The sequence below is a fragment of the Meriones unguiculatus genome, chromosome 6 (genome assembly GCF_030254825.1).
Source record: "Meriones unguiculatus strain TT.TT164.6M chromosome 6, Bangor_MerUng_6.1, whole genome shotgun sequence".
Taxonomy (NCBI): Eukaryota; Metazoa; Chordata; class Mammalia; order Rodentia; family Muridae; genus Meriones; species Meriones unguiculatus.
The window spans coordinates 86913095-86939533 of NC_083354.1; the positions used below are offsets into that span (position 1 = coordinate 86913095).

The 26439-nt window shown below is 42.3% G+C and overlaps 1 protein-coding gene across 1 annotated transcript in view; it reads right to left on the reverse strand.

Moving 5' to 3' along the window:
• The window catches only part of Il31ra (interleukin 31 receptor A), a 67343-nt gene that overhangs the window by 16333 nt on the left and 24571 nt on the right, over positions 1-26439 (reverse strand). Inside the window, exons 3-9 of the mRNA XM_060385720.1 lie at positions 25338-25416; positions 19226-19340; positions 15918-16081; positions 12510-12652; positions 8225-8378; positions 6209-6288; positions 3625-3841 (exon numbers count right to left, since the gene is read on the reverse strand). Of these exons, the coding sequence (XP_060241703.1) occupies positions 3625-3841; positions 6209-6288; positions 8225-8378; positions 12510-12652; positions 15918-16081; positions 19226-19340; positions 25338-25392 (928 nt within the window). The 5' untranslated portion in view covers positions 25393-25416. The remainder of the gene's footprint in view (positions 1-3624; positions 3842-6208; positions 6289-8224; positions 8379-12509; positions 12653-15917; positions 16082-19225; positions 19341-25337; positions 25417-26439) is intronic.

Sequence of the window (26439 nt, forward strand, 5' to 3'; positions counted from 1 at the left end):
TGCCAATCCTTTACTTCATGGATGGGGACATGGATCTCACAGAGGTCAAACACCATCTTGGCTCATACAGCATCTGTGACCAGAATTCCAAGTCTCGTTATGAACACTAATTCTAAGATAAATATATTACTCCAGATTAGTTCATGCAGACCCAGGCTAGAACTGCACAGGGAAAATCTTACACAAATCACAAAACTTTCCTGGATTTTTTCATTATATAGAAGATAGATCTACCAGAATCATTTCAAAGCTGAGATAACCTACGCCATCCTGTTACCATGCCTGACATAGCCTAATGCATAATAGGTGATGATCATATTAACTCCATATATAATTAAGCATCATAGTTATTACTACTTAACCCTTTCCCAGCTAATTTTATTAAACAAAATTCTGTAGAGTCTCCCTTTTCCGTGGTAAGTTATGATAAACACTGAAACTGTAGCCAGAGATGTGACGCACATTATCTTTTTCTGTGTCTGCATCAACATGCATGGGTAATGCCTTTGACACGCGTGCAGTGCCTCAGACATCTGCCTTTGTCTGTGGTCGCTGACATTGAAAAAGGACGACCTGTGCTTTTCTAGGATAATACTCTGCAAACTTCCTCTATAAAGAGCCAGACAGTAAGCATCTTCGTGTTCGTAGGCCACACAGTCTTTTTCATAATTACTCATCATCTGACTGTTGTGCAAAGAAGCCACAGAGCATATGAAAGTACTTCCTTTGCAAAAATTAAAAAAATGTGTTGGGCCATATTTGGTTAATACTTTGTCTAGGACCATTATAGGCAATAGTTTCAATATAAAAATCTAAAAATTCCTAAGTAAATTTAGCATAATTTTAGTTAACTTATATTTTATAGTATTTTAAGTTGACGATCCATATCTAACAAAATGCAATTAATCAGAACTTTATTAAGAATGATGATAGTGGGCTGCTGTAACCCAGAAGCTCAGTGGTATTTGGTACTATATACCAAAGCTCAGGGTCCTGTGTTTAATCCTCATCATGAAAGAGGAAGACAAAGAGACAGAAAGACACACAAGATAGACACCACAACAGAGGTGGAGAGACACACAGAGAGAACAAGGACAATGGGGCTAGAGGTATGACTCAATTGATAGAGCACTTGCCTAGCACAAATGAAGCCCTGGGTTCAATCCTCCGCACAGCATTAAGGGTGTGATGTGGGTTTCATATGGTATGACTTGGGAAAGAGACATGGGGGTCAGAAACTCAAGGTCATCCTCTGCTACATAGTGAGTTTGAGGACAGCCCAGTTACAAGGACAGACCTCGTCCCAAAACAAGCAAAAAAGGACAATAATCGGCAGTAGACAGAACATTTCCACAGAGAATCTCATTTACTATTCATAACAGTTTTGTGAGACAGGTGCATTGTATAAGGGTCCCAGTTCACAGGCATCTTAGAGAGGTTAGATGGCTTGCCCAGTGGTAATGGCACCTTGTGAAAGAGCAAAGATTTGAACCCAGGGCTGCTGGACTCCAAGGACCATGCTTCTACCCTCTGCTCTCTACTGCTTAACATTACAGGGCAATAGTGGGAAGTGAGATTAATTTCTTCTGGCAGCACCTCTATGTAACAAAGAATACATATTCCAATTATATATCATTTGTTGAAGACATCACTAGACTTTTGGACATTGGAACTAGGATATTAAGAACTATAGACAATGGAGAATACTACTAAACACTGACCCCAAACCCACAAAATTATGAGCCTCCCAGAATTCTAAAATGCAGGCACAAATGGGCTATGTTTAAGAAGAGGAAAGGGGGAGAAGGACAGGCAGGGAACTCCAGAGCTGGCTATACAAGTGCCTGAACTAGGACAGGCTGAGCAAACAGAGGTGTCAATTAGAGAGAACAGCTCTTAGCTGTTAGGTTATTTTGCATGTCAGAAATCACATTTTTTAAAGAAACAAACAAAACCTGCCATACAAATGAGCAAAACCCTGCCCTCCGGGCCCACTTTCAAGAGCACTTGGGTAACACAAACTGTGCTCACGGGGAGAGGACAGAAGAAGAAGAAAACTAGTTTGGGTGGGTAAGGAGGGGAATGGGGAGAGGGTGGATCCAGGAGGAGTTAGGAGACAGAGATAAACATGCTCAAAAGTCATTGTATGAATTGTATGAATCAAGAATTAATAATAATTTAAAAAACAAAGAAGGGTATGGTGGTGCACACCTGTAATCCCAGCACTTTGGAAGGCAGAGACAGGTGGATCACTCTGAATTCTAGACCAGCCTGGTCTACAAAATGAGTCCAGGACAGCTACCTGTCTTGAAAAACCAAAAAATAAAAAATGTAAATGTATGTTTTTGTTTTTGTTTGTTTTGCTGCCCTCAGGAGGTATGCATCTTCTTGAAGAAGAAAAGTTGAGAGAGAGGGAAGGAGGAAGGAAGAAGAGAGAAAGAGAGAAAGAGAGAGAGAGAGAGAGAGAAGGAGACACACACACACACACAGAGACAAAGATCTGCAGATAAGAAGCTCTGTGCAGATGGCAGAGTCCCACTTACTATTTGCAAGTTTAATACAAGCCCCAAAATGAGGCGGCTGAACACTCAGTGAAGTGCTTGCTGCGCAAGCTTGAGTGGCTGGGTTTGAATCCCTAGCACACATGTAAAACTCCAGGCATGCCCACACATGCCTGCCAGCATAGCACTGGGAGCAGGGCAGGAAGGGAGCTTCCTGCCAGGCATTTAGTCAGCCAGTGAGGTCTGTGTTCACTGAGAGACCCCATCCTAAAGAATAAGGTGGACAGCAACAGAGGAAGACATCTGATATCAAACTCTGGGTTCCACAGTGGCACACACACTCACACACACACAGCACAGCAGTCACACATGACATACACAATACATACACGACACACACACATGGCACAGCACTCACACACAATCCAAGAAGGCTTCTTATTCCAAAACATAGAAAATGAGGCTTTGCCGCTTTGCCTGGCTTCAGTAAAATGTCCAAAACTACTTCATCAAAAGTATGGATGCCAGGCCTGGTGGCTGATGTCAGCAATACCATCACTCAGGAGGCTGAAGCAGAACTGTCTGTAACTTAGAGGCCAGCCTCAGAGTGAGATCTTTTCTTAAAGAAATTTAACAAGCAAAATGTATTGGCAAGTCTATATACACAGAGCAATTTTCCTAGATGGGCTGTCAAAGGGGAAAAGAGGACATTGGACACTAAGCCACAGCTGGGACATAGTGCCATCTGGGAAGAAGAGAGTTCAGGAGAGGACATAGTTTTGAGGATGCTGGTTTCAACCATGACTATTTTATATGGCTCAACCCAGTATTCAGCCGTTTGGAGCAGAACCAACCAAAGCAGGACACAGAGCTTCTAGGCTCTGACGGTGCCGTGTGACTCAGTCTCCATTGTTAGCACAGGCTTTGTTCTGAAAGGAACTGTTTCAGGGTGGGAGGGCTTGTTAAGGAGATTCTGTTTCCCCACAACAACCTACAGAGCACTGTCGTCCCCCCCCCAACCCCCTTCTAGCTGACCTGATTCAGGAGGAACAACTGCCCTGCAGACAGAGACCACTCCTTCTTCAACCAGATGCGACTAGACACTCGAGGAAGAGGTACCTACTGTCCTCATCGACAGCTGGGATCCTCAGCGTGGCCTCTTGGGACTTCCCAAGAGAATTAAAAGATGTCACAGACACACAGTGTGTCTGGCCCATCAGAAGCAGTTCGTACTGCTGGCCTGTGATGTTGTTTATCTCTGTGAGGTTAGTGCTGTTTTCTGGAAAGTACTGTATGTTGTAGCCAAGTGCTCTCTCCAAGACTGGAGCTCCTCTTGCCTTCTGTATCCAAAGAAAATAAAAGTTATTGCCAATGCCAGGAAGAGAAAGCCACAAAGACAGTGATAAATGGAGAGATGTCAACGTTAGCCATCAGGCACTATAAGCAGGTGATTATCTTTCCAGTAGGAACATTTGTTGTGTGTTGATGTTAACCCTTCAAGTTCCAGAAGAGATTATCTACCTTGGTTATCAACTCTTAACAGAAGTTAAGTTTCCTGGGGCCAAGCTGGTATGAGCAAGCCACCTCTGATTTCTTCTAGCTAAAGAGTCAAGGCATTCCCTTCTGAGCCAAAATCAAATTCAGAAGTCATCAAAGGCTGATAGGTAGCTGTGCTTTTATCCCTTAGTTTCTTTATCCTATAGTTGTGTCTTTATCCCATAGTTCCCCTCTAAAGAGAGAGATAGCTGTGTTCTGGGCAAGATGTCCAGTTAGGTAATCCAGCTAAAAGGACAAAAATACTCAGGGCTTCCCTGCCATCCCCTTAGCAAGTAGCCCAAAGTGGAACCCCAGAAACTCTGACCCAAATTCTTATTTCTAGCCTTGAACGTAGACCCAACAACCAGGTGGTTTGCCTAGGAGTAAGCATGCTAAGTATTTCTTTGGAATTATGGGGACTTCCATTTTTTTTTTAATATTTACTACTGATTACAACCATACATGGAACAGAATGAGTGGATGTGTGGTCAGACAGTGCTTTAACTCCCTTTCACAGACCACACAGCAATAAGAGGGCAGCTAGAAACTCTCTAATGCCTAGACTAGAGGTTCTCTTGTCCCTTTATCCTTTGATGACATGTAGTCCACATATTTTTTTTAAATGCTGGGTTGTACAGGTCTGTTCATTTGCTAGAAATCATGCCCACAGCCTTACCAGTGCTAGGTAAGCACCCTGCCCCTAAACCTATCAAATTCACTGTTTAAATTACAAGTTGATGGTTTTAAAGACTGTTTTAGTAAGACACATCCTTTACCACTATCAGACTTCAGAGTCTTCTAGTGCATACTTTGCTAAGTAACTTGAATTCTTAAGAAGCCTAGCAGAGTGGTGGTGGTGCAAGCCTTTAATCCCAGTACTGGAGAGGCAAAGGCAGGCGGATCTCTGAGTTTGAGGCAGCCTGGTCTACAGAGTGAGCTCCAAAACAGCCAGGACTACACAGAGAAACCTTGTCTCAGAAAAAAAAAAAAAAAAAAAGAAGAAGAAGAAGAAAACCCTCTTCTACTGAGGCACAGAGAAGACCAGTCTTTTAGCAAGAGGGAAGAGGAGGCAGGCCAAGAAGTCTGGCCACTTACTTCCCAGGCTGGCCTAGTGGATTCCTCCACAGTATAGCTAAAACCACACAAGGGTTTGCATTATTATTCACTTTCCTTCCCAAAATACATCAACAGGGTCATCTCTTTCCACATCTCACCACATCTGAGATTAACAGTCTCAATGCTGTGGCTGGGCTTTCCCATGTCCACACCTCTGGAACTGAGGGTGTCACAAGGAGATGGACAAAGGCAATGTCAACTCTGCAATAATTGATTTGGGAATGTCACTTAGCAAGCCATGGTGATGTCACTCAAAAGGACTTAAGTTGCTGAATTTTAGCAAATAGATTCTTTCTGATAGCTGTGGAGGCAAACTAAAGAGTTTTAACAGGGTCTTCCTCTTTGACTTGTTTCCTTCAACCTGTTTCCTTCATTCCCTTTCTGTTTACCTCTTCACTCTCCTTTTCTGTCCCTTCCCCTCTTCGTCTTCTTTTTCTTCTTCTTATTATTCTACTTGTTCTTCTTCTTGTTCTTTTTGTTCTTGTTCTTCTTCTTCATCATCATTATCTTCTTTGTTCTTCCTTTCCCTTCTTCTCTCCCTGTATCACCTACCATCTTCTCCTTTCCCCTTAGGACCATGTTTTCACCTTAGATGGGACCATGTGACCATTCTCTTGCTTTTGTACACCATACTATCCTAGTAAAGGAACACACATATCAAATGTGTTGGTAATAGCAAATGACCTGACCACAGCCAGTTCTGCTCTTGGGGTGTAAGAAGGAGGCTGCAGAATTTTACACTGTATTATAGGGGATGGAACCCAGGGACAGCTTCCTCTGGAAAACCACAGAACATCCTATAGTTGTACTTTATAATTGCCCCAAATATTAGGGATTCAATCAAAGAAAGCAACCGGGTTTGCATGGTGTACTTGAGCCACTACAGGGTAACCTATGGGGAATTTCTGACCTGCACAACAACTGTGAGCTTTGAGGCAGCACAAAGCCCTATGGTAGGGAAAGTTAGGAGGCAAAACATCAAGAATCACAGTGTTCTGAGGGGAAAGTACCAAAGGTTTTTAACCAGGGGGTTAAGTAAGACAAAGGGAGGTCACCTGCCACAGCAATAGCACATTCCTGACTCCGTTCATGTCTGCTGGTCCCAGGACTCTCCACAGATCCAGGACATGTGGAACTGAAAGAAAAAGAGGAAGCTCATGACTGACAGAAGGGGCGGTAGCAGGAGATGCCTATGTACTGGTCCACTGGGCACCCTGCCCTTGGCAAGGAGATGCTTGCAGAGAGGAGGAAGTCAGCCTTGCAATGTCCAACAAGGTCTTCATTCTGTGGTTTAAGGACTGGACTCAACCATATTTCAAACTAAAACTGCTCTTGGTCTGATAACTTAATAATAATATAAGGGGCAGAGGAAGTAAAAGATAATCCACTGGTCACCTACAGTTGGCTGGAAATGCACCATCTATGTCCTCTGAGATTTGATACCTGTGTATATTATTACAATGACTCTTCCATCTGCAATCAGACACATACTAGTAATACTACTGATGACCAACAATGACAATAGCTAATTTCCATTATGAAATCAGAAATAGGTAATTTATGAACTGGAAAACAAAAACTCAGGAATTTCTGGGGCATAGGTCATATGTCTGTCCATCCATCTCAGATCCTGAAAAAGAATGAAGAAAAACAAAACCAGAGGAAATGAATGCTTTGCTCAGAGCCAAAATTCTCTAGGAGTGATATATTAAGTGTTGATCTGGATTAGTCAGCAAATGGCAGCTAGCTGAACTAGTAATCAGGAAAAATAATAAATTATAAGTAAGTTGAAGACAGTGACATGAGGACATACTGGACTGAGAAGCAGGCTAGGCTTGACACTGAGCCATGAAAATATCATGAAAGGAAAATGATAGCCACAGCAGGGAGAACTGGATGAGCTACAACCATACTCCAGGTATTAGTTAATCCCCAAACTGCCTGGTGAAAGGTGTGGCTGAGGAATCTGGTAATCTGATAATCTGCGTAAGGATAGGAGGCTCATTCTGGTGTTTTCACAGGTAAAGCGCAGCTCGGTCACATCACTGACTATTCCAGCACCATTTGACCACTTCTTACTGTGCGTTTCATGTGCTGTTTCATACCTGTTGATATTTGTATTGCTTAAGCAGCTAGAGACGATACCTATAGAATGGATGCCAAAAGCATACAGTTTTAATCAAACATTTTATTTCATTTAGATTGCCATCACTGTGTGTCAGGCTGGTTTTAACACTTGAGCATCAGAGTTTTGCCTTTTCTGTGATCTCTCCATGCATTACGAGAGCATGGCATTTGAGAGCTGAATCTTGGATGATAAGGGCACCCAGGTGCTAAGTAGCCCAACTGCTCAACTGATGCATGAAGCTACATCCGTGAAGTGGAAGTTACAACCTAAGTCAGACACCTCCAATGGAGAACACACATTCAGAGGGTACAGGAACGGGGTTCTAACTTGGACACCTCCAAAGGAGAACACACATTCAGAAGGTACAGGATGGGTTTCTGAGTTAAACAATAGACTGAATGTGGCAAAATTGATAGTTCCAAGTTGGTCTCATGGAAACTCAAGCAGGACCAGAAAGGAAAAATTTGGACCACAACTACAGAGGCTGATCTCAGAGACCAGTGTGGGAGTTGGCTATGTGCAGCCTGACTCTTTCTTTCCCTTGTTGTCATTAAAAATGTGACCTACTTTCTTGTGTTATCTCTACCTTCATGTACTTAGTACCATTTTGAAGGTTTGAGATGCATAGCTTCCATTTATCATAGGATTCCTTTGGAGGATATGGTAGTATTTCTTCCAACAGTGAAAGGATCTCCTGAGAGTATGAGAGATGAGGTTCTGTATCTCTGGGAACACAATGCTGCTACAGTAACTAAGCCATCTGAGATGCACAGCTTACTCTCTGAGGCTCAGCAGACTTACGGAGAGGAGACCTGTAGATATTTTTAGGATCAGGTTTCCCAAGAATCCATGAATGTTTTGGCACGTGCCAAAACCTACCAAGGCTAGACCCAGGAAGCCCACACCAGAAAAGGCAGATGAGGAGTAGCAGGAAGTGGCTTGCCTTCCTCCATAGTCGTTGCAGTTTCTTCTTTGCTCCAGTTGCTCCAGTATCTTGACTTATTAGTCTTGAATTGCAGAGCTATGACATATTCTGTGAAAGCCTGAAGCCCTGTGAGGTTGCAGACCCGGTCACAACCCTCGAAGTTGACTCCTGACTGTAAGACAAAATAAACTCTAAGCAGAAATAGAGACAGCTTCAGCCTCAGCTTTTTCTTGCTGAGATAATTTATACCTGTGTAAATGTTGATCATACCCCAAGTCACCACCATGCTCTCCAGTTCCTATTTGGAAACTTGTGGGACAGAGACTCACGTCCACTGTGCTTGGAGGTGCAGCGCAGAGCCCAATGACCTGGGACCACCCAGGCTTTAGCTTAAACCCTGAAGCGATTCTGACACCCAGAAATCTAGCCTCCCAGAAGTTGGGGAGGGGAACGAAGACACGAGCGGCGCCAGGATTAACCTGTGTGTTAGAGTTAAGTGACCTTGGACAACCTCAATGTCTGTGATGAGCAGAAGGCAGGTTTCTTTTAGACTCTTTCTCTTTAGCCGAGAGTCTACCATTTCTAGCAGCTCTTTGGATGACCATTCGAGCTGCTAAAAGTCTTGGCAGCCTAGATGTATAAATTCACACTCCCTTGGGAAGATGAGAGGTCAACAAGTCCATTCCCCTCTCTTAGTGCCAATTTGTCATTAGTAAAATGAGGGTTCTGCTTTATTGAAGCTCCAAGAGTCTCTGGATCTAGTCCCTCTGGAGAGACTAAAAATTGAGTTATTCATTTCTAATCATGTCACAGTCTCAACACTAAAACTGGTCAGCTGTTGGTTTATAAAATGGATATCAGCTGGGGATGGTGGCAGCAGCCACACATGCCTTTAACCCCACGGCTCGGGAGGAGGAGGCAGGTGGATCTCTGTAAGTTCTAGTCCAGTGTAGTCTACAAAGGGAGATCTAGGACAGCCAAGGATATAGAGAAAAACTGTATCTCAGAAAAACCAAAGGGGAAAAAAACCATATATTGAATTAGCACATTGTATCTGCAGGCTGTTCCTTCCGTTAGTATGTGCACAGCAAGGTGCTTTGCAGGAGAAGGCTGTCCTATATTTCTTGTATGCATGTAGCAGCTATGAAAGCAAATATGAAATTATGGGTCTTGGGCTGGGCCTCCAGAACATTGGGTGAAGGGAACAAGTGAACTTGGGAGGTACAAAGAAATATTTTTTAGCACTAGGACTAGTAAAATAGGAATGGAGCAAGAAACAGAATGCAGAGATTGTGGTAGTTTTGCTGCCAAAGGCCAGGTCCCTTGAGAGTCTCTTCCAAAAAACCTAGGTAGATTCAGTGACCACAGGCTAGTGTTTGGGGGAACAAAACTTGGGCCCCATTGTTATGTGTGACACCCAGTGGGGACAGGGTTGAGATCATTAGGAGGGTCCACTGATAGGAGATTAGAACGAGCAACGTGGACTTAGCTGGCCAAGAACTGGAGGCTTGCTTGTGTTTAAAAGTTGAGACGAGAGAGAGAGAAGGCATTGACTGTACTTTACACTTTGCTTCACATCCTCCAAAAGAGCAGGAAGGAAGCCATCTTACCTCAGGGTTAGGAAAGGAGGAGGCAAAGATAAACACAGAGGGAGGGCGGTTTGTCAAAAGGGTGGAGGATGAGTGTTGGATAGGAAGGCTTAGAGCTAGTTCATATTTGTGCCCTTGGAGTTAGACACAGCTTAATAATTATCCAGAAGAGTAGAAGTCCTAGTTTCTTTTTCTTGACGAAATTTACCCCATAAACTGTACTGACTCAAGGCTCCGTGGAAGGAAGCAGGATAGGTAGTCAGTCGCTCAGCCCAGATATTCTTCACGTGCGCTTTTGCTAAGACATGTGGTATAAACTTGCTGGGATGTGAACGGCTTGGCTTAAAAGTCCGTGAACAACACACTGCCTGGCTCTAGGGAAGGGCCCTGGAACTGGCTTACAGAGGCAGTTGGAAGGAGCAGATGTCATCATCTCTTTGAACACAAGACAGATAACAACCAACTTGCTTTTCTGAAAGAATTCCAGTGCTTAGGACATCATAGACATTATGTGTATGTGAGCTTGCGCAAGGGAAAAGATCCTATGACAGCCACCTAGACAAATAAAAAACAGGCTGAATGTCATGTTGACTAGATATTATCGCAAAGGCCTGGAAAACAAACAACAAATAGAGAAAGGAGAGTCACTGTCCCTGAGTGTCTGCTGGTTTGCCGGGAGGCTCTGAATCAGTCACCACTGTTATGAATGATCAGATGAAATTACAGAAGTTTTCAAATCTGAAGGTCTTGAGTATCAGAAAGCAAGATGGTAATGGTGAGTTTGGAGAAGCAGAATAAAGACTCTAAATAGGCTGAAATGATGGCTGAGACCAACATTCAAGAAGAATGTTCAACATTGAAGAACATTCAACATTGAAGAAATTCAATGGTAATTTTAAGAAAAAAACACCTGAATTTTGGTTAAGATGCAATAAATCAAAAATAGTGAAATGCATTTTACTAGCAAGTTATGAGGAAAGCTGTGCTTGAGATTTTGTTGGCTTACTGTTAATTATTGACCATTTTGGCAGCATGAGGGGATCACCAAAATAGAAAGTGATATCATTTTCACCTATGTTGAAGGCCATGGGAGAACATCTTCTCCGCTCTGAGGTTCTTCAAGAACTTTAAACATAAAGGAAAAGGCTGATAAAAACTGACAGTATAAAATTCTGTTCATTGGAGTTTATTATCAACTAGAGCCAAGATAGGGAAATGTACATATAAGTAAAAGATGTTAAATAATTCTGGCACGGTGGTGCACGCCTGTAACCCCAGCACTCTGAGAGGCAGAGACAGGCAGGTTTCTATGATTTCGAGGCCGGCCTGGTCTACAGAGAGAGAGTTCCAGCCAAGGCTACACAGTGAAACCCTACCTTGAAAATCAAACAAACAAAAATGTTAAATATAATACATGAAAAATGCCCACAAGTCAATCAAAAACCCAAACAGAAAACAACGCAAAGGCTTAAGTCAGAACTCTGAAGAAGGGATCTCAATGGCTGATGAGCCTTGAAAGGGGTGCGTTTCATGAACAGTTGAAACAGCTAGTTAAAGCTGTAGTGCCTTTGTGTGTACGCAATGGGAATGTGAAAACTGCAGCATCATGCACCATGAGTGCATCTTAACAGAACAAAACATAGAGAAGTATAAAATGGTCTATAAGCACAGCACTCAGGGGGCTAAGGCAAGAGGAACATTGTGACTCCAGTTTGGGCTACATAATGAGAACCTGTCTCAGCAACCGAAAGGAGCCTGCGCGGTGGTGCACGCCTGTAATCCCAACATTCTGGGAGGCGGAGGCAGGTGGATGGCTGTGGTCCACAAAACCAGGACAGCCAAGGCTACACAGAGAAACCCTGTCTCGAGAAAACAGAACAAAAAGGTGACAGGAAGGAAGTAGGGAAAGGAAAGTGGGAGGGAAAGGCAGGCGGGCAGACAAAACTTCCATGTATTCTCTATTGGATAATTGTTTTTTGAGTGATGCCTTTCAGGGTCTCAGGCAAGACAAAACGAAACAAACGAACATGAAAGGCAGAGAGATGACTGTCGTGAAGAAGTGGCTAACTCTAAGGCAACAGTTCTCCTAATGCTATGACCCCCAGCCATAAATTATTTTTGTTGCTACTTGCTACTTCATAACTATAATTTTTGCTACTGCTGTGAATCATGATGTAAATATCATAATGTAAATATGCAACCCCCTAAAAGGTGTGCCCCACAGGATGACAACCTCTGTGCTGGTGGATGGCAGCCATCCGGAATGGGTAAAAGCAGGCTCTGATAGACAGCAGGATGTTCTGCTCTTGATTCAGGTGGGTTTTTATAAGAATGCTGACTTAATAACAATTTACTGGACACAATGTATATTTTGATCACTTAAAATGTGTTATATATTTCCTAAAAGATTTAAAAATTTGTTTTAAAGTGGCTGAATCTGGAGGCCAACACTGCAATGTATAACCAGGGTATAGTATAAAACCAAGTTCCTAATTCTCCAGGTTGTCGCTGTGCTCAGCATACAAAAATGCATATGGTAGAATGGGCTCCTAAGCTAAAAGATACAAATGGAAAATGGGGAAATGAAATAGTCACTATTAATTTTTTTCTGTTTTTCATGTAAAAAGTGAAAAATACAATTCCAGATGAACAAAAGTTGTCAATAAGGCCCTTCTTTAGGTCTCTAGTAGACACAGCATAATGATGAAACTTACCCAGTGGGTACTGTTGATAGTCCTGAACCGAATCATGCACTTTAGGTAATACGAATAAAGGTTTTCATGAGGTTTCCACTGTATCTGGAACATTTTATTGGAAATTGGATTCACACTTAAAATTATAGGTGGTTCAGTTTTCACTGAAAAACAAAACAAAACAAACAAACAATCCTATTCACAGATGCATTAGCAAGGCAGTGAAAAGAGAATGCCACTCTCCCAAGCCCTTGTACCAATGGAAAGAACATGCCCAGCAAAAGGAAGATTGCTCTTATGATTTCACTGCAAATCCGTCATTTACTCAAAGCCAGGCATCATGATGGCAAAACATACAAATACACTCAGTAATGATGACGATGCCATCGCAAGCAAACTGTGGCTCATAGAATAAACTACAATTGAGTTGTTTGTGAAGACACTGCACAGCTGTCTATCAGGCCTGCTTCCCTCACCCGCTATGATGAAGAGGGGCCACCAGCAAACGCTGCTCATTTTTCTCGCACACTGCAGACATCATGGCCCTACATTTCTTTCCTTGAAAATATGTATTTTAGTCAAGCACGGTAGCTTTCCTTTATAAACCTGGAACATGAGAGACTGAGGCAGGAAGACTGAAACAACTTTTTGGATGATCTAGAGCTAGAGCTTGGCTTACATAAATAAATACAATTTTCTTTAAAAGTCCTAAAGCAAAACAATATTTTAGTTTCAAAAAAAAATGTCACTCATTTTTCTTCTTAGGTCCCTGTAGTAGAAGTTTGGACCTCACCAGTGGCTTCTGGGAGGCTGTAGAACTTTAAAGGGGTGGGGCATAGGAGGAGGTCTGGAGGCCACTTGGCATTTACCTTTTAAGGGGACGGCAGAGCCCTGACCCCTTCCTCTCTCTTCTATTTTATTCTCCAGCCATGAAGTAAACAGCTTTGATGCAATGGGGCCAGTTGGCATAGACTGACACCTCTTAAACCGTGAGTGAAAACAAACCTTTTCTCCTTATAAGTTGTCTAGATAAGTGTTACAGTAACATAAAGCCAATGGACACAGTTAACGCCATATGAGAAAACGAACTCAGGAGCCCAGAGGCATGGCTTGGTGGTAAGGGTGCAGAGTGCCACTGCAGAGGGGCCAAGTTCGGTTCCCAGCACTGGTATCAGCTCACACGCAGGTTTGGCCTCAGTTCCAGGAGTGCTCACCACCTCTGGCCTCTACAAGCACCTGTACTCATGTGCATACACTCACACTCATAATTCAAATTAATAAAAAGCCACCTTTTAAAAAGTGAGCTCAAAAAGAGGATCCAGACAGTCCTGATGAGACCTGATAGGCTAGGGTCAGACAGTAGGGGAGGAGGACCTCCCCTATCAGTGGCCTAGGGGTGGGACATAGGAGGAGAAGAAGGAGGGAGTGTGGGTCTGGGAGGAGATGAGGGAGGGGGCTACAGCTGAGATACAAAGTGAAGAAATTATAATTAATAATAATAATAATAATAATAATAATAATAAGAAGAAGAAGAAGAAGAAAAATTTAAAGTGAGCGCAATAAGCCAGGCATGGAAGTACATGCTTATAATCCTAGCACTTGAGAGGTGGAGGTCATAAGAATCAGGGGTTCAAACTTAGTCTTGGCTCTATAGTGTGAAGCTAACCTGTCCCAAAACACTAAAATCAAACAAACAAAACAATTACTTAGAATGAACCAACTATAAAAACATAGCAGTTTATAAACCTTAGAAGAAAACACAATAAATTAAGGTTGGTAATGAATGGTTTCTTTCTTAGATTCAATACCTGAAGTATGAGTGATAAAAGAGAAACAGTTGCATTGATTTCCTCAAGCTTATTTTGTTGTCTAAAGAGACACCATCAAGAAATTTAAAAGATCACTCAAACAAAGAGAGAAAATATTTGTAAATCTACTCCAAATATAAAGAAAACTTTAAAACACAATATAGCTCGGAGGGCGGAGGAATCAGTGGGAACAGGAAGGGGTCAAGAAAGAGTAATGGGGGTAAATATAATCAGAATATATTTTTATGTGTGTGAAAAGTCATTATGAAAGCCATTGTTAATTGTAATTATTATAGCTAATAAAATGCTTTTAAAAGATGGTAAAAGCTAAGTGGTGGTGGCACACACCTTTAATCCCAGCACTTGGGAAGCAGAGGCAGGCAGATTTCCCTGTGAGTTCAAGGCCAGCCTGGTCTGCAGAGTGAATACCAGGATAGCCAAGGTTACACAGAGCAACTCAGCCTCGAAACAACAAAAAGACAATAAATGAAACATTAGTCATTGCAGATGCCCCAGTGTGAATTAGGACCACAATGAGACCTCACTTCACACTCACCAGAACAACGGTAAGAGGGACAAGATATATCAGAGAAGATATAGGGAACCTGGAACCTTTATAAACAGCCAGTGAGAAGGGTAAATGGTACAGCCACTCTGACAATGTTTGGTAAATCTTCAAGAAACTACCACATGACACAGAAAATGCAGTAGGTATAGATCTGAGAGAATTTAACATATTTTCAAGCAAAAGTCTACACAAATATTCACAGATTCAGTACCCGTACTAATCAAAAAGTAGAAAAACCTAAGATATATTAACTGACAAATGGATAAACATAATACAATATATCCATCCCAATTTGGTACACAATTCAACCACAAAAATGGAATAGTCCTAATACATGACAGACCTTGAAAATATTATAGAAGCCAGATTTTTTTAAAGGCCACATATTATATTATTCTATTTACATGAAATGTTCCTAACAGGTAAATCCATAGGAATAATAAAACAGGTTTGAAGTTGCTGTATGTTAGAGGAAAAAGTAGAAATGACTGGGAGCTTGCTGTTGATAAATATGGAGTGTCTTGACTACATTGAACTTAATCCTATTCCTGAATTAGTGGTGATATTTGCACGGCCTTGTGCCTGTAGTGAATCCAATGAATTGCATACTTTAGTGTTTTGAATTTATAGTACATTAATTGTATTCAAATAAATAGTTACTTTCAATTTTATGGTAAAAAATGACTTCTTAAAAAAGTTTGAAAGACCGCAATTGGCGGACACTTTTTTTTAAAGTAAGAGTTCTTCTTCTTCTTCATGAGCAATGATGACATTTATTCCTCTGAGAACCATTTATGTCACACTCTGCAAGAGAGACCAATGGTCAGCCACATCCCTCCACTTGTCACTCTTTTTTTTCTTCTTTCCTTCCTCTCCCTTCTTTTTTGCCTTTCTATCTTACCCTCTTTCCTCTCCCTTTTATAGGCCCAGTGTTTTTACCTATTAGTCCCTTAGACTCTGAGTCTGCATTTGAACCTAAAGATTCCTGAATGAGGGGAAGGAAGGGGGAAAGAGTTATTCCATGCCACTGCACAGACACCATCAGTCACTTACCTATGGCGTCTAAATCCCAGTGTGTGAGGTCAGACTTGACTTTACCGTCTCCATTTTGAGCTTCCACTTCAACATCGCAGTTATCGGGAGGTAATGTTACCCGGGGGGGGAAAGAATATGAAGACTTCGTGGTATAATTAGTGTGATTTCTTTTTCCAAAGGAGCTTTGAAAGGAAAAGGAATTCAATATGAATTTGGTACAGAAGTCTAAAAACAAAATCACACTTATGTGGGTTAAGCAGCATTTGTCAGTTTTGCTCCGGGTTTCTCTCGGGAATTGTATCTGGAGTTGGTGCGCTTGCCAAGGATACCAGCTTCCTGCCTGCCTGAGATGCTGTGAGCGGCACAGACCTCCTGGAGACGCCGCAGACCATGAGACACAGTGCATTCATACCCCATTGCTCAATGTCCACGTTGTAATCAGCTCTGTAGACTACATGACAATGCATCCCTACTTTAAGAAATAATCAACATATCATTCAAATTCCAGAGTAGGATCAGAATATTGAAGCTAGAGCCTTAAGAATTTATTTTTTGCAAGCCAATCGGTAGTGCCTTTAAATCCAGCACTCAGGAGGCAGAGGCAGGCTGATCTCTGTGAGTTCGAAGCCAGCCTGCTACACAGAGTGAGTTTCAGGACAGCCAGGGCTTTGCAAAGAAATCTTGTCTCCAGAAAAAAAAAAATTCTTTGAAAACATCAGAGGATTTGCTAAACAAATTATTATAAATATAAATAATATTTAAAATACTCTGTCTTCTAATTTGGGATGTACACAATAATCACCATTTTATAAAAACATTTATTTATGTGATTTGTCAGAGCTGCTTGGAAAGTTCCTGATAAAAATGTTTAAACAGTTGTCTTTTGATTATGTATTTTAAAATTTGTATGTTTTGAACTGAATTATTTTATCATTTGTATATATTATTTTAATAACTCATTAAGATAGCTATGCATACAGATAGGTAATAGATAAAAGATAGATTCGAGAGATGACAAACAGATGACAGATAGAGGATAGATAGATTGGTGATTTGAATGAAAATGCCCCACATAGGTTCATATGGAAAAGATTAGGAGATGTGGCCTTGATGGAGGAGAGGTGTGTCGTGGGAGAGGGGGTCTTTGAGGCCCGATGTATGTGTGTCCTCTCTCTCTCTTTATCTCTCTTCCTCCCACACCACTCTCCCTGCTTTCCCCCCTCCTTCCTGTCTCCCCCTCCTTCTCTGCTTACTGTTCATGTGGATCAGGATGTAAGGGTCTCAGCTGCTGCTCCAGGGACAAGCCTATCTGCTTCCTAGCATGGTGATACTGGACTAATGCTGACACTGTAAGCAAGCTCCCAGTTAAATGCTCTCTTTTATAAGAGTGGCTGTGGTCGTGGGTCTCCTCACAGCAACAGGGCAATAACTAAGACAGGAGAGAATAGATAGTGATCAGTGACTGATAGACCTTCTCAAGCTATTATCTTCACATGGTTAGCAGGAATCAGGTGTGTGAGTGTCCAATCATGACCCAGGAAGGGATTCGTGTGAGGAGAGTTCTGAGTGCTTGTGAGACCCTCGGGGGAAACGAGGCGAGAGCCTTGTGACCTCAGCTTCTTCAAAACACAGAATTGTTCTTGGTTAGTGTTTTCATGCTGCTGCCTGGTACAGCAGGCAGGAGTGGGTTTACTTCAGGTTACTCATTATTGCTTGCTGTTCTCATTCAATTAACTATCTAAACTGTCCTTTCTATGCCTCTATGAAAAAACATAGTTTTTCCACTTGTGGCTTGTCCTTGTCATTGCATTCAGCTTGAACTCATGAGAAATTGACTCATGTGACTTTTCTTAAACCCCAGAGCGTAAATTGTCTGATGCTCTGAATAAAAGTGGCTATAGCATGAGACTTTAGTCCATCTCACTTATCCGCTCCAGGCTCCCAGGTGCTACCATCTCTAGAGCAGTGTCAGGTGGACACCGCTTATGTGATCCTGAGGTTGTGGACACAGAGCAGAACTGAGCAGGAGGCTCAGCTTGCAAGTTGTGCTAGGGAGAAAAAGAGCTTAGACATGGAATCTGAGGATCAGAAAGGACCTTGAGGGTTTTTATGCAAAGATGGCCCCTGGGGTAGTATTGTGTCATGGTCTGTGCACAGGCACAGGTCTGTATAGGGTGAAATACGTAAACCCACATATAGTACTCTATAAATGGCAAGTGAACAGGAAGTGTGGGCTGTGACAGCTGCGAGTGCTGTGGTCAATGTTTGTGGGCATTCATGCCATCGTCTTTGAGCGGCATCCCCTCTCCTCTTTTCCAGATCTTTTTGAAGTCTCAACTTAAAAACTTCCTGCAGGAGGCCATCCCCAAGTTCTCTCTCTTCCCCAGGGGGAGGATTCGTTCTTTTCTTCTATTGAAAACATAAAGTAGACTTCCTTTTCAGCGCACACCCATGTGAACACACATACACAAGACAACCTTGTAACAACTGGCTCTCTGTTCGGAAAAGACAAAACTCCATCTCATAATGATTTCCAGCCTGAATACTGAATACTTTTTTCTTTGGTTTTGGGAGACAGGATTTCTATGTGTGGCCTTGGCTGTCCTGGACTCTTTCTGTAAACCAGGCTGACCTTGAACTCACAGAGATCTGCCTGCCTCTGCCTCCTTTGAGTGCTGGCATTACAGGTGGGCACCATCGCACCTGGCATGAATACTTTTATATGGGAACAACATGGAGAAACAGTTTCATTAATTTTTTTTAAAAAAATAAAAACTTGTACATGCTAAAACATTTGGCTTAAGGTTAGAACTGTAATTTTTAGGTGATAAATTTTTTATTCTAGTGGAAATGTAATCAAAAGGGATGTTTGAGGCAGTGAAAAAAAATTGGCGACCACTGAACTGACAACAGTCCCATAAGAATCACCTAAGACTGATTCTTAGCTCTGGGCCATAGTCACATTCTGTCTGGATCAATGAAGAAAAGCAGGGTATAGAGAGAAGAGGAATCCGACCAGATACGGTCAATGAAGACTCTCCCACTGTGCTCCTGCCTGGAGACCGCCCTCAGCCACGCTGGCATCTCTAACGGCAGAGAGCCCCACGGCCTACAGTCCTCCCCCAGGAGCTTCAGTCCTGCCCGCATATCTGCAAGGGCCCGGGATGCCACCCAGACACTTGACGGATGTAGCTGCCACCCACAAGTTGTCATTGAGAAATGTCACTCTTCCTCAGTGACTTGACTGCAGGGGTGAATAAAGAGCGCAGCTCCACCAGCATCACCCCCCTCCTGCATGCGCGCACACACACAGTTCCCACACTTACTATGTCATCCTCACAGTGTAGCTGGTGCCATTGGTTTCCTCTGGACTCCAAGTACAAGTCATGCGTTTGTTAAAGTATAAGATGCAGGAGATGTTTTCTGGCTTAGCCGGCAGAACTAGGGAGAAGTCACAGAAACACTTTAGTACACGAGAGCCATTGCTGGTACTAGGTAGTCTAATCAGAGTCATCCAAGCGGCATTTGCTGCACAGGGGAGATTCTCCTAATCCAGTGGTTCTCAACCTTCCTAACGCTGCAACCCTTTAACACAGTTCCTCATGTTGTGGTGACCCCCGGCCATGAAATTATTCCACGGCTACTTTATAACTGTGGTTTTGCTGCTGTTATGAATTGCAGTGTAAATATCTGATAGGCAGGCTAGCTGAACCCTTGCGAAAGAGGTCACCATGGAAGAGGTTGAGAATCACTGTCCTGATCAGACTCAGGGATAAGCCTGTTACTGGGCTTATTCCCTTTGAAGAGATAAATGCCTACTTTAAAATAATAATATATTTTAGAGTCCTAATAAAAACAAACAGTAGCAAAAGCAATTTAAAGTAAACATTAGATGCAGGTAAACTACTAAGCGAGGCATCAAACAAGCTACGTGGAAAAACTGGGTTATGATATGGATCTAAGAAAAATTCAAAATTGCTGATTTACACTACACCTTTGTGTGTGATGTCCGCACGGCTGCAGCTGATGGTGTTGGTAGTTCCCTACTGAACAAGAAAACACATACTGTTTTGTCGTCCAGAACAAAAGTCTAGTGGCAAAAGAGGTCCCTAAGTGGTAGAATTTACATATTCATAAAAGTAGTGACAATGAATGACATTGTCAGAATATGATCCAAGAATGGAGCTGTATAAGGAGAATTCTGAGTGCTGTGAGAAAATTTAAAGAAAACAAGTCTTAGCTGGGTGCAGTGACACAGGCCGCCTGTAAACCAAGAACTCTGGGAGGCAGAGGAAATTTGAGGCCAGCCTGGTCAACAAAAGTGAGTTCAGGACAGCCAAGGCTTCACAGAGAAACCCTGTCTTAAAAAGAAAAGAGAGAGAGAAGGAAGGAAGGAAGGAAGGAAGGAGGGAGGGAGGGAGGGAGGGAGGGAGGGAGGGAGGGAGGGAGGGAGGGAGGGAAGGAAGTCTTATAACCTTCCTTTCTTCAAAGCATGGAATTGTTCTTGGAATGTGTTTGTTTTGTTTGTTTGTTTGTTTGTTTTTGTGCTTCTCCCAAGTATGGCATTTAGGAGAGAGTTTACTTTAGACTATTCATTACAACTTGCTACTTGTTTACATGCCTCTATGGAAAAACATGTTTTTGCCATGTGTGGCTTGTCCTTGTGATTGTATGCTTTAGTCATGGGGCCCTTCTTAACCTTCAGAGTATGAATTGTCTGACACTCCAAATAAAGTCTCTTACATGAGACTTTAGTCCACCTCACTTAGTGCCTCCATTCTCCCAGGTCCCACAGCATCTAGAGTGATGACATTGGATATTAATTTTTAGAATTTGATTTCATCATGAAAACAGTCAACAAACTGTGGAAACAGAATCATTGCCTTTGACTTCTTAAAATTATGAATTTTTACATTTTACTTCAGTTGTAGATAGCATGAAATATAAAATACCAATGTCACAATTTCTAGGTTAAAGTAGAGATTAGATTTGATTAATGGCATAAATTAACCATTAGTTCTTACAATTTAGAATAAGTGCCATATTTTCTTTTTTGAAAATTTGATTTTTAGCAAATATGGATTCCTTTGTAATCTTGTACGGTATTGTTTTGGGTGGGGATCTTTGCATCTACAGATATTATCCTGAGGAGTGGATTTATCAGCTACACCAGGTGGCATGTATTTTTAACACGTACACAAATACAAGAGTTGAGGGAAGTTTTATACTAAGGACGATGTTCAACTGACTAACGTCTTTTGAATGTTTGACAAGATAATAGTCTCTAAGAGAAGGTATATTTCAGAGAGGAAATCAACTCAAGTTATGATCACATTTTAACCAAAGCTTTAATGCTTCCTAAAAAGGAAGTCCCTACTTGACAAGAGATAGAGAAGGCTGGCTGGGGAGATGGCTCAGTGAGCAGGAGGACTTTCTGCATAACGAGAACCTGCTTCAGTTGCCCAGCAGCTACGTAAGAAGCTGGACAGGCCCACCTGTGTGCCTGCAAGCCAGCACTGTGGGGAAAGGAGGATTGCTGGGCCCTGCTGGCTATCAACCTAGCTCACGGTCTCATGGTGAGAGACCAGAAGGGAATTAGGGGGAGAGTGAAAGAGCAGGACACCCAGTATTCTCTTCTGGCCTTGGTACGGGCACCTGCACGTGCATACATCACTTCCCACAAGCACACACACACACACACACACACACACACGCGTGCACACACATACATGCTCATAGTAGAGAAAGGTGGGTTTGGAAAGGAGGAAGAGGCATTGGTGGTAGCAGCAACCCATCCCTTCTAGCGAGAAACAACTGAAGAGAAGGTGGAATGAAAAGAGAGCACAGCAAGATAAACACGCAAATGGGTCCAACCAGCCACCTGCGCTAACACCCTATTTTACAGGGCTCAGCATGAAAGGGTGGGGGCAGTCTAGAAGAAGCTAGATTTCAGTACTCAACACAAAGTCCAGCAGGGCATCTACATTCTGAGTGGCAGAGGGGAGGCCAGGAGCAACTCTTTGGGTGAGCTGCCTGTAGGTGAGCAGAGCGTTCCGGAAGTTAGAATCTCTCCTGTGTTTCAGGAGTAGGAGTGGGCTGAGGATAGATCTGTATTACTAAGCTAGGTCTAGAATTGGGATGAAGAGGTTTGTATAAAGGTGGACTTCCAGACTAGACAGCTTGGTGCGGATGGTGGTCAGTGGTCAGGTAAAGCCAGCCTACCCACAATGGCTGACAGAGAAGAGACTAGACAATACCAGCTGGGCCAGGGAAGCCCAGCAGAGCATAAGGACCCATTTCGACAGACACCAGTGCTATACAAACCCTACTCTAATGGCCAGACGCCATCAGAAGAAAGAGCAAGAGAACAGCAGCAATTTTGAAAGTAGAAGGTTTTATCCTAGAAAGACTGAGTTAACCCAAAGTCACTGGGAACCAGAAGAAAGAGAGATAGAGTTAATGAATTTAAGGCCTACTCAGCCCCTCCTTTATTTCTGAATTCCTGTCTGACTTTTCTTTCAGTGGACAGGGGACTTTGTTTGATTTAGCTTAATCACAGAAAATAAGGGTGTTCTACTCCTCTGCAATACCTGAACAATGCTACATGTATTTTAACTCTGCCTGAGGTATTATCTTTACTGGGAAGGCAGCAGTAAAGGGCTCCAGGCTGAGTGGCATTTGTCCTTTTATTTAGATTTTAGCGTTTATGATTTTTTAAAAGATTTATTTATTTATACAGTATTTTGCCTGCATGTGCACCTGCAAGCCAGAAGAGGGAACAAGACCTCATTATTGATGGTGCCGGGAATGGAACTAACCATTCTCCAGCCCAGCATTTATGATATTTATGATTTTTAAAGGGCTTTAGAAACAAATGTTTGTATACATACTTACTTATATATTTGTTCTATAATATGTACATGCACAAATATGTATAATATGTACATGCACAAAGGAGCCCCTGAAGAGTGACCAAGAGGCTGATATACCTCTATATTAGCATTCAGTGGTATGGATATAGAGCTCCTTCCTACAAGCTCTGTATCCATACACTCAGCAGATAAGTAAGAATTTCTTTTAAGTTTGTTTGGCTTTTGTTTTTTTTCAAGACAGGGTTACTCTGTGTAGCCTTAGCTCTCTTGGATTTGCTTTGTAGACCAGGCTGGCCTTAAATTCACAGAGATCGCCTGTCTCTGCCTCCCTGAGTGCTGGGATTAAAGACGTGCACCATCACTCTTGGTTCAGTAAGAATTTCTATTTTCTCACCTCCAAAACCATGATAAAGGTGTTAACCTACACATTTAGATGCATAACAAGACCAAAATGAACAGGACTAGAACCAAGTAACAGTGCATGTTACATGGAGGTTATAAGGTGCACAATTAATACATTCCACAAAAGGCCCACACAATTTAAAACATCCCAGGGAGACCTTGGGACAGCAAACAGGATATTTCTTAAGAGGCTGAACATTTCACAAATGCAACAGGGAAAATTTCAGAGAAGATGAACTAAGGACCATCTAAAAATTCCCAAGAGAAATGACTCATTCATTAACTGATTCACTCCCTCTGTCCACGACCCAAAGAGAATAGTGGCATATGTGTACGTGTATGTATGTTTGCTGCATGTGGTGTGCATAGTGTGTGTGGCATACAGGGTTTTCTCTTCTCTTCCCATCCAGCTCTCCTCAGGTCTAATCTCCATCCTCATTTCTCTCTGAGATCACTCCCCTCTCAATGTCCTTAGTCATCAGGGAAATGCAAATCAAAACAACTCTGAGATTCCATCTTATATCCTTTAGAATGTCTGAGACCTGATAGGCTAGGGTCAGATGGAAGGAGGAGGACCTCCCCCATCAGTGGGCTAGGGGAGGGGCATAGGGGGAGAAGAGGGAGGGAGGATGGGATTAGGAAGGGAGGAGGGAGGAGGCTACAGCTAGGATACAAAGTGAATAAACTGTAATTAATAAAAAATGTTTGGGGCTGGAGAGATGGCTCAGAGGTTAAGAGCACTGGCTGTTCTTCCAGAGGTCCTGATTTTAATCCCCAGCAACCACATGGTGGCTCACAACCATCTATAACAAGATTGAGTGCCCTCTTCTGCCCTGCAGGCACACATGCAGGCAGAATACTGTATAAATAATAAATAAATTAAAAAAAAACACTGAAAAAAATAAAAAATGTTTTACCAAAAAACCTCAAGTGACAGCATATGCTGGAGAAGATGTGGAGGAAAAGGAACACTCTCCATTGTTAGTGGGAGTGCAAACTTGTACAACCACTTTGGAAATCATCCTGGCACTTTCTCAGAAAACTGGGAATAGCTCTACCTCAAGACCCAGCCATACCACTCTTGGGCATATACCCAAAAGATGGTCTACCACATGACAAGGACACTTGCTCAACTATGTTCATTGCAGCTTTATTCATAATATCAGAAACTGGAAACAACCTAGATGTCCTTCAACTGAAGAATGATGAGGAAACTGGTACATTTACACAACTGAATATTACTCAGCTATTAAAAACAAGGAGATCATAAAATTTGCAGGTAAATAAATAGAACTAGAAAATATCATCCTGAGTAAGGTAACTCAGAACCAGAAAGACACACATAGTATGTACTCACTTATAGCTAATATTAACCATACAGTACAGGATAACTATACTACAATTCTCAGATCCAAAGAAGATAAGTAACAAGAAGGACCCAAGGGAAAATGATTAAATCCCTGCTTTTCAATATTCAGCCCACTGTGATTATTTTCAATCTTAATTTTTTTAAAAAACACATAGGTTGTAATAAAATAAATTGCTCTTAGGTTGGCCTGGCGTAGGTGTGAACAAAACACACTTTTGACATTGGAACAAGAAACTGTCATCTACACGTTTCACTCTTGAGAACCACATAATTGAGTTACAAAAAAAAAATTCAAAAGCTGTCACACACAGCAAGTTTACAATTTTATGTCAGACTGTACTTATAGATATCCTTGGGCTGTCTACCCTTTTGACATTGTGGTGTGATGCTGTGGTCTAGAAATGTACTGAATCACATTCATAGCTGTCCTGGAATGCATGTAGCCTGTGGATCATGTGTTGAACATGTCTGAATGCTCTTCACCTTTAGGAGGTCATCCCTGCCTTTAAGGATGTGACACATCATCTCTCCAAATTTACACATTTAAGAGTATTCACTTTCTATTGTTGGCACACACATTCAAACTTGTGCCCATGTAAGGGCACACACACACATACACACACACACACACACACACACACACACGAGCGTGCACACACGCAGACACACACACATTCAAAATGTCACAGATTCTTTTGTTGTTCATCTGTGTATATTCAGAATCCCTTTGTTCCAAAGTTAAAAATTCTTGTCCAAAAACATATAAACTACATGCTCTATAAAAAGCTAACCTACCTGCCAGGCTGAATTTGTAGAGTAGAGAGAACACCCACAGTGCCAAGGTCCACATTGTTCCAGAATTCACTCCCAGAGGCTGGAGAAAGAGTTCAAAATGTCATCAGTCAGTTGAGAGGCTGCTTCTTGTCTCTTTAACATTACTCCAGTGACAGGTTCTAAGCAGTTAGGCAGGAAGGAGCGTTTTATTTCCATCCCACTCCATCCCATCCATGCCATCCTATCACAATGGCTGGCCGTCACAACACAGATCTTTTCTATTACATCCACTCAATCCCCATTTTAAAGACGTGTACTGGCAACAGGTTTTTCTTTTGTCCGTAGTGCACTCCACTCTGCAACACCCAAAGCAAACTACTACCGAAAACGGGACTGAGAGTCTGAAGGTACTATGAATCTGTACAGATCCAAGACCAGTTTCTAGCCTTTGCCTCAGTTACTGAGCACTGGGACAAATGGAATAACCCATAGTTTCCCAGAAATACCATTCTCATTTCATGCCTCCAAACTGTGTTTGTCTACCAGGGCCCTTTTCCATTATGAAATTCTGATACACGATATTTTGGTTTTGAACCTGATTCTTGCCTTATAACTCCTTCTCCAAGGCAGGCCACAAAAACTAAAATTTCTCTTTCTGGAGATGAGCCATAGAAATTCTAACAGAAATTCTAATTCTCCCCGCCTTTCTCGCTTCTATCTTTTCTTTTTTTCTCTCCCACTCTCCCTCCCCTTTTCACCCCTCCTTCCATCTCTTTCTTGCTTTCTCTGTTGAGACAGAGTTTCACACTGTAACTAAGGTTAGCCAAGAGCTTTATGTGGCCAAGGCTGACCTTGAACTCACAGCAGCAATCTTCCTGTCCCAGCCACCATAGTGCTAGGATTCGGGGCAGAAGTCACCATACCAGCTTCTCCCGCCTTTCTATCTTGCTACTGGACATACATGAACACTCTGACCTACCTGTTCTTCTCCTGTAGGATCAAGAGTCATAAAACTCTTGTCATTGCAGAGAGAGCCCACTCCATCTTTTAGAGGACTTGCTGGGGTTTTCCACCTAACCTACTAGGAATTAAGCCTATACAATGGTTGGGTGGGTGGGGAACC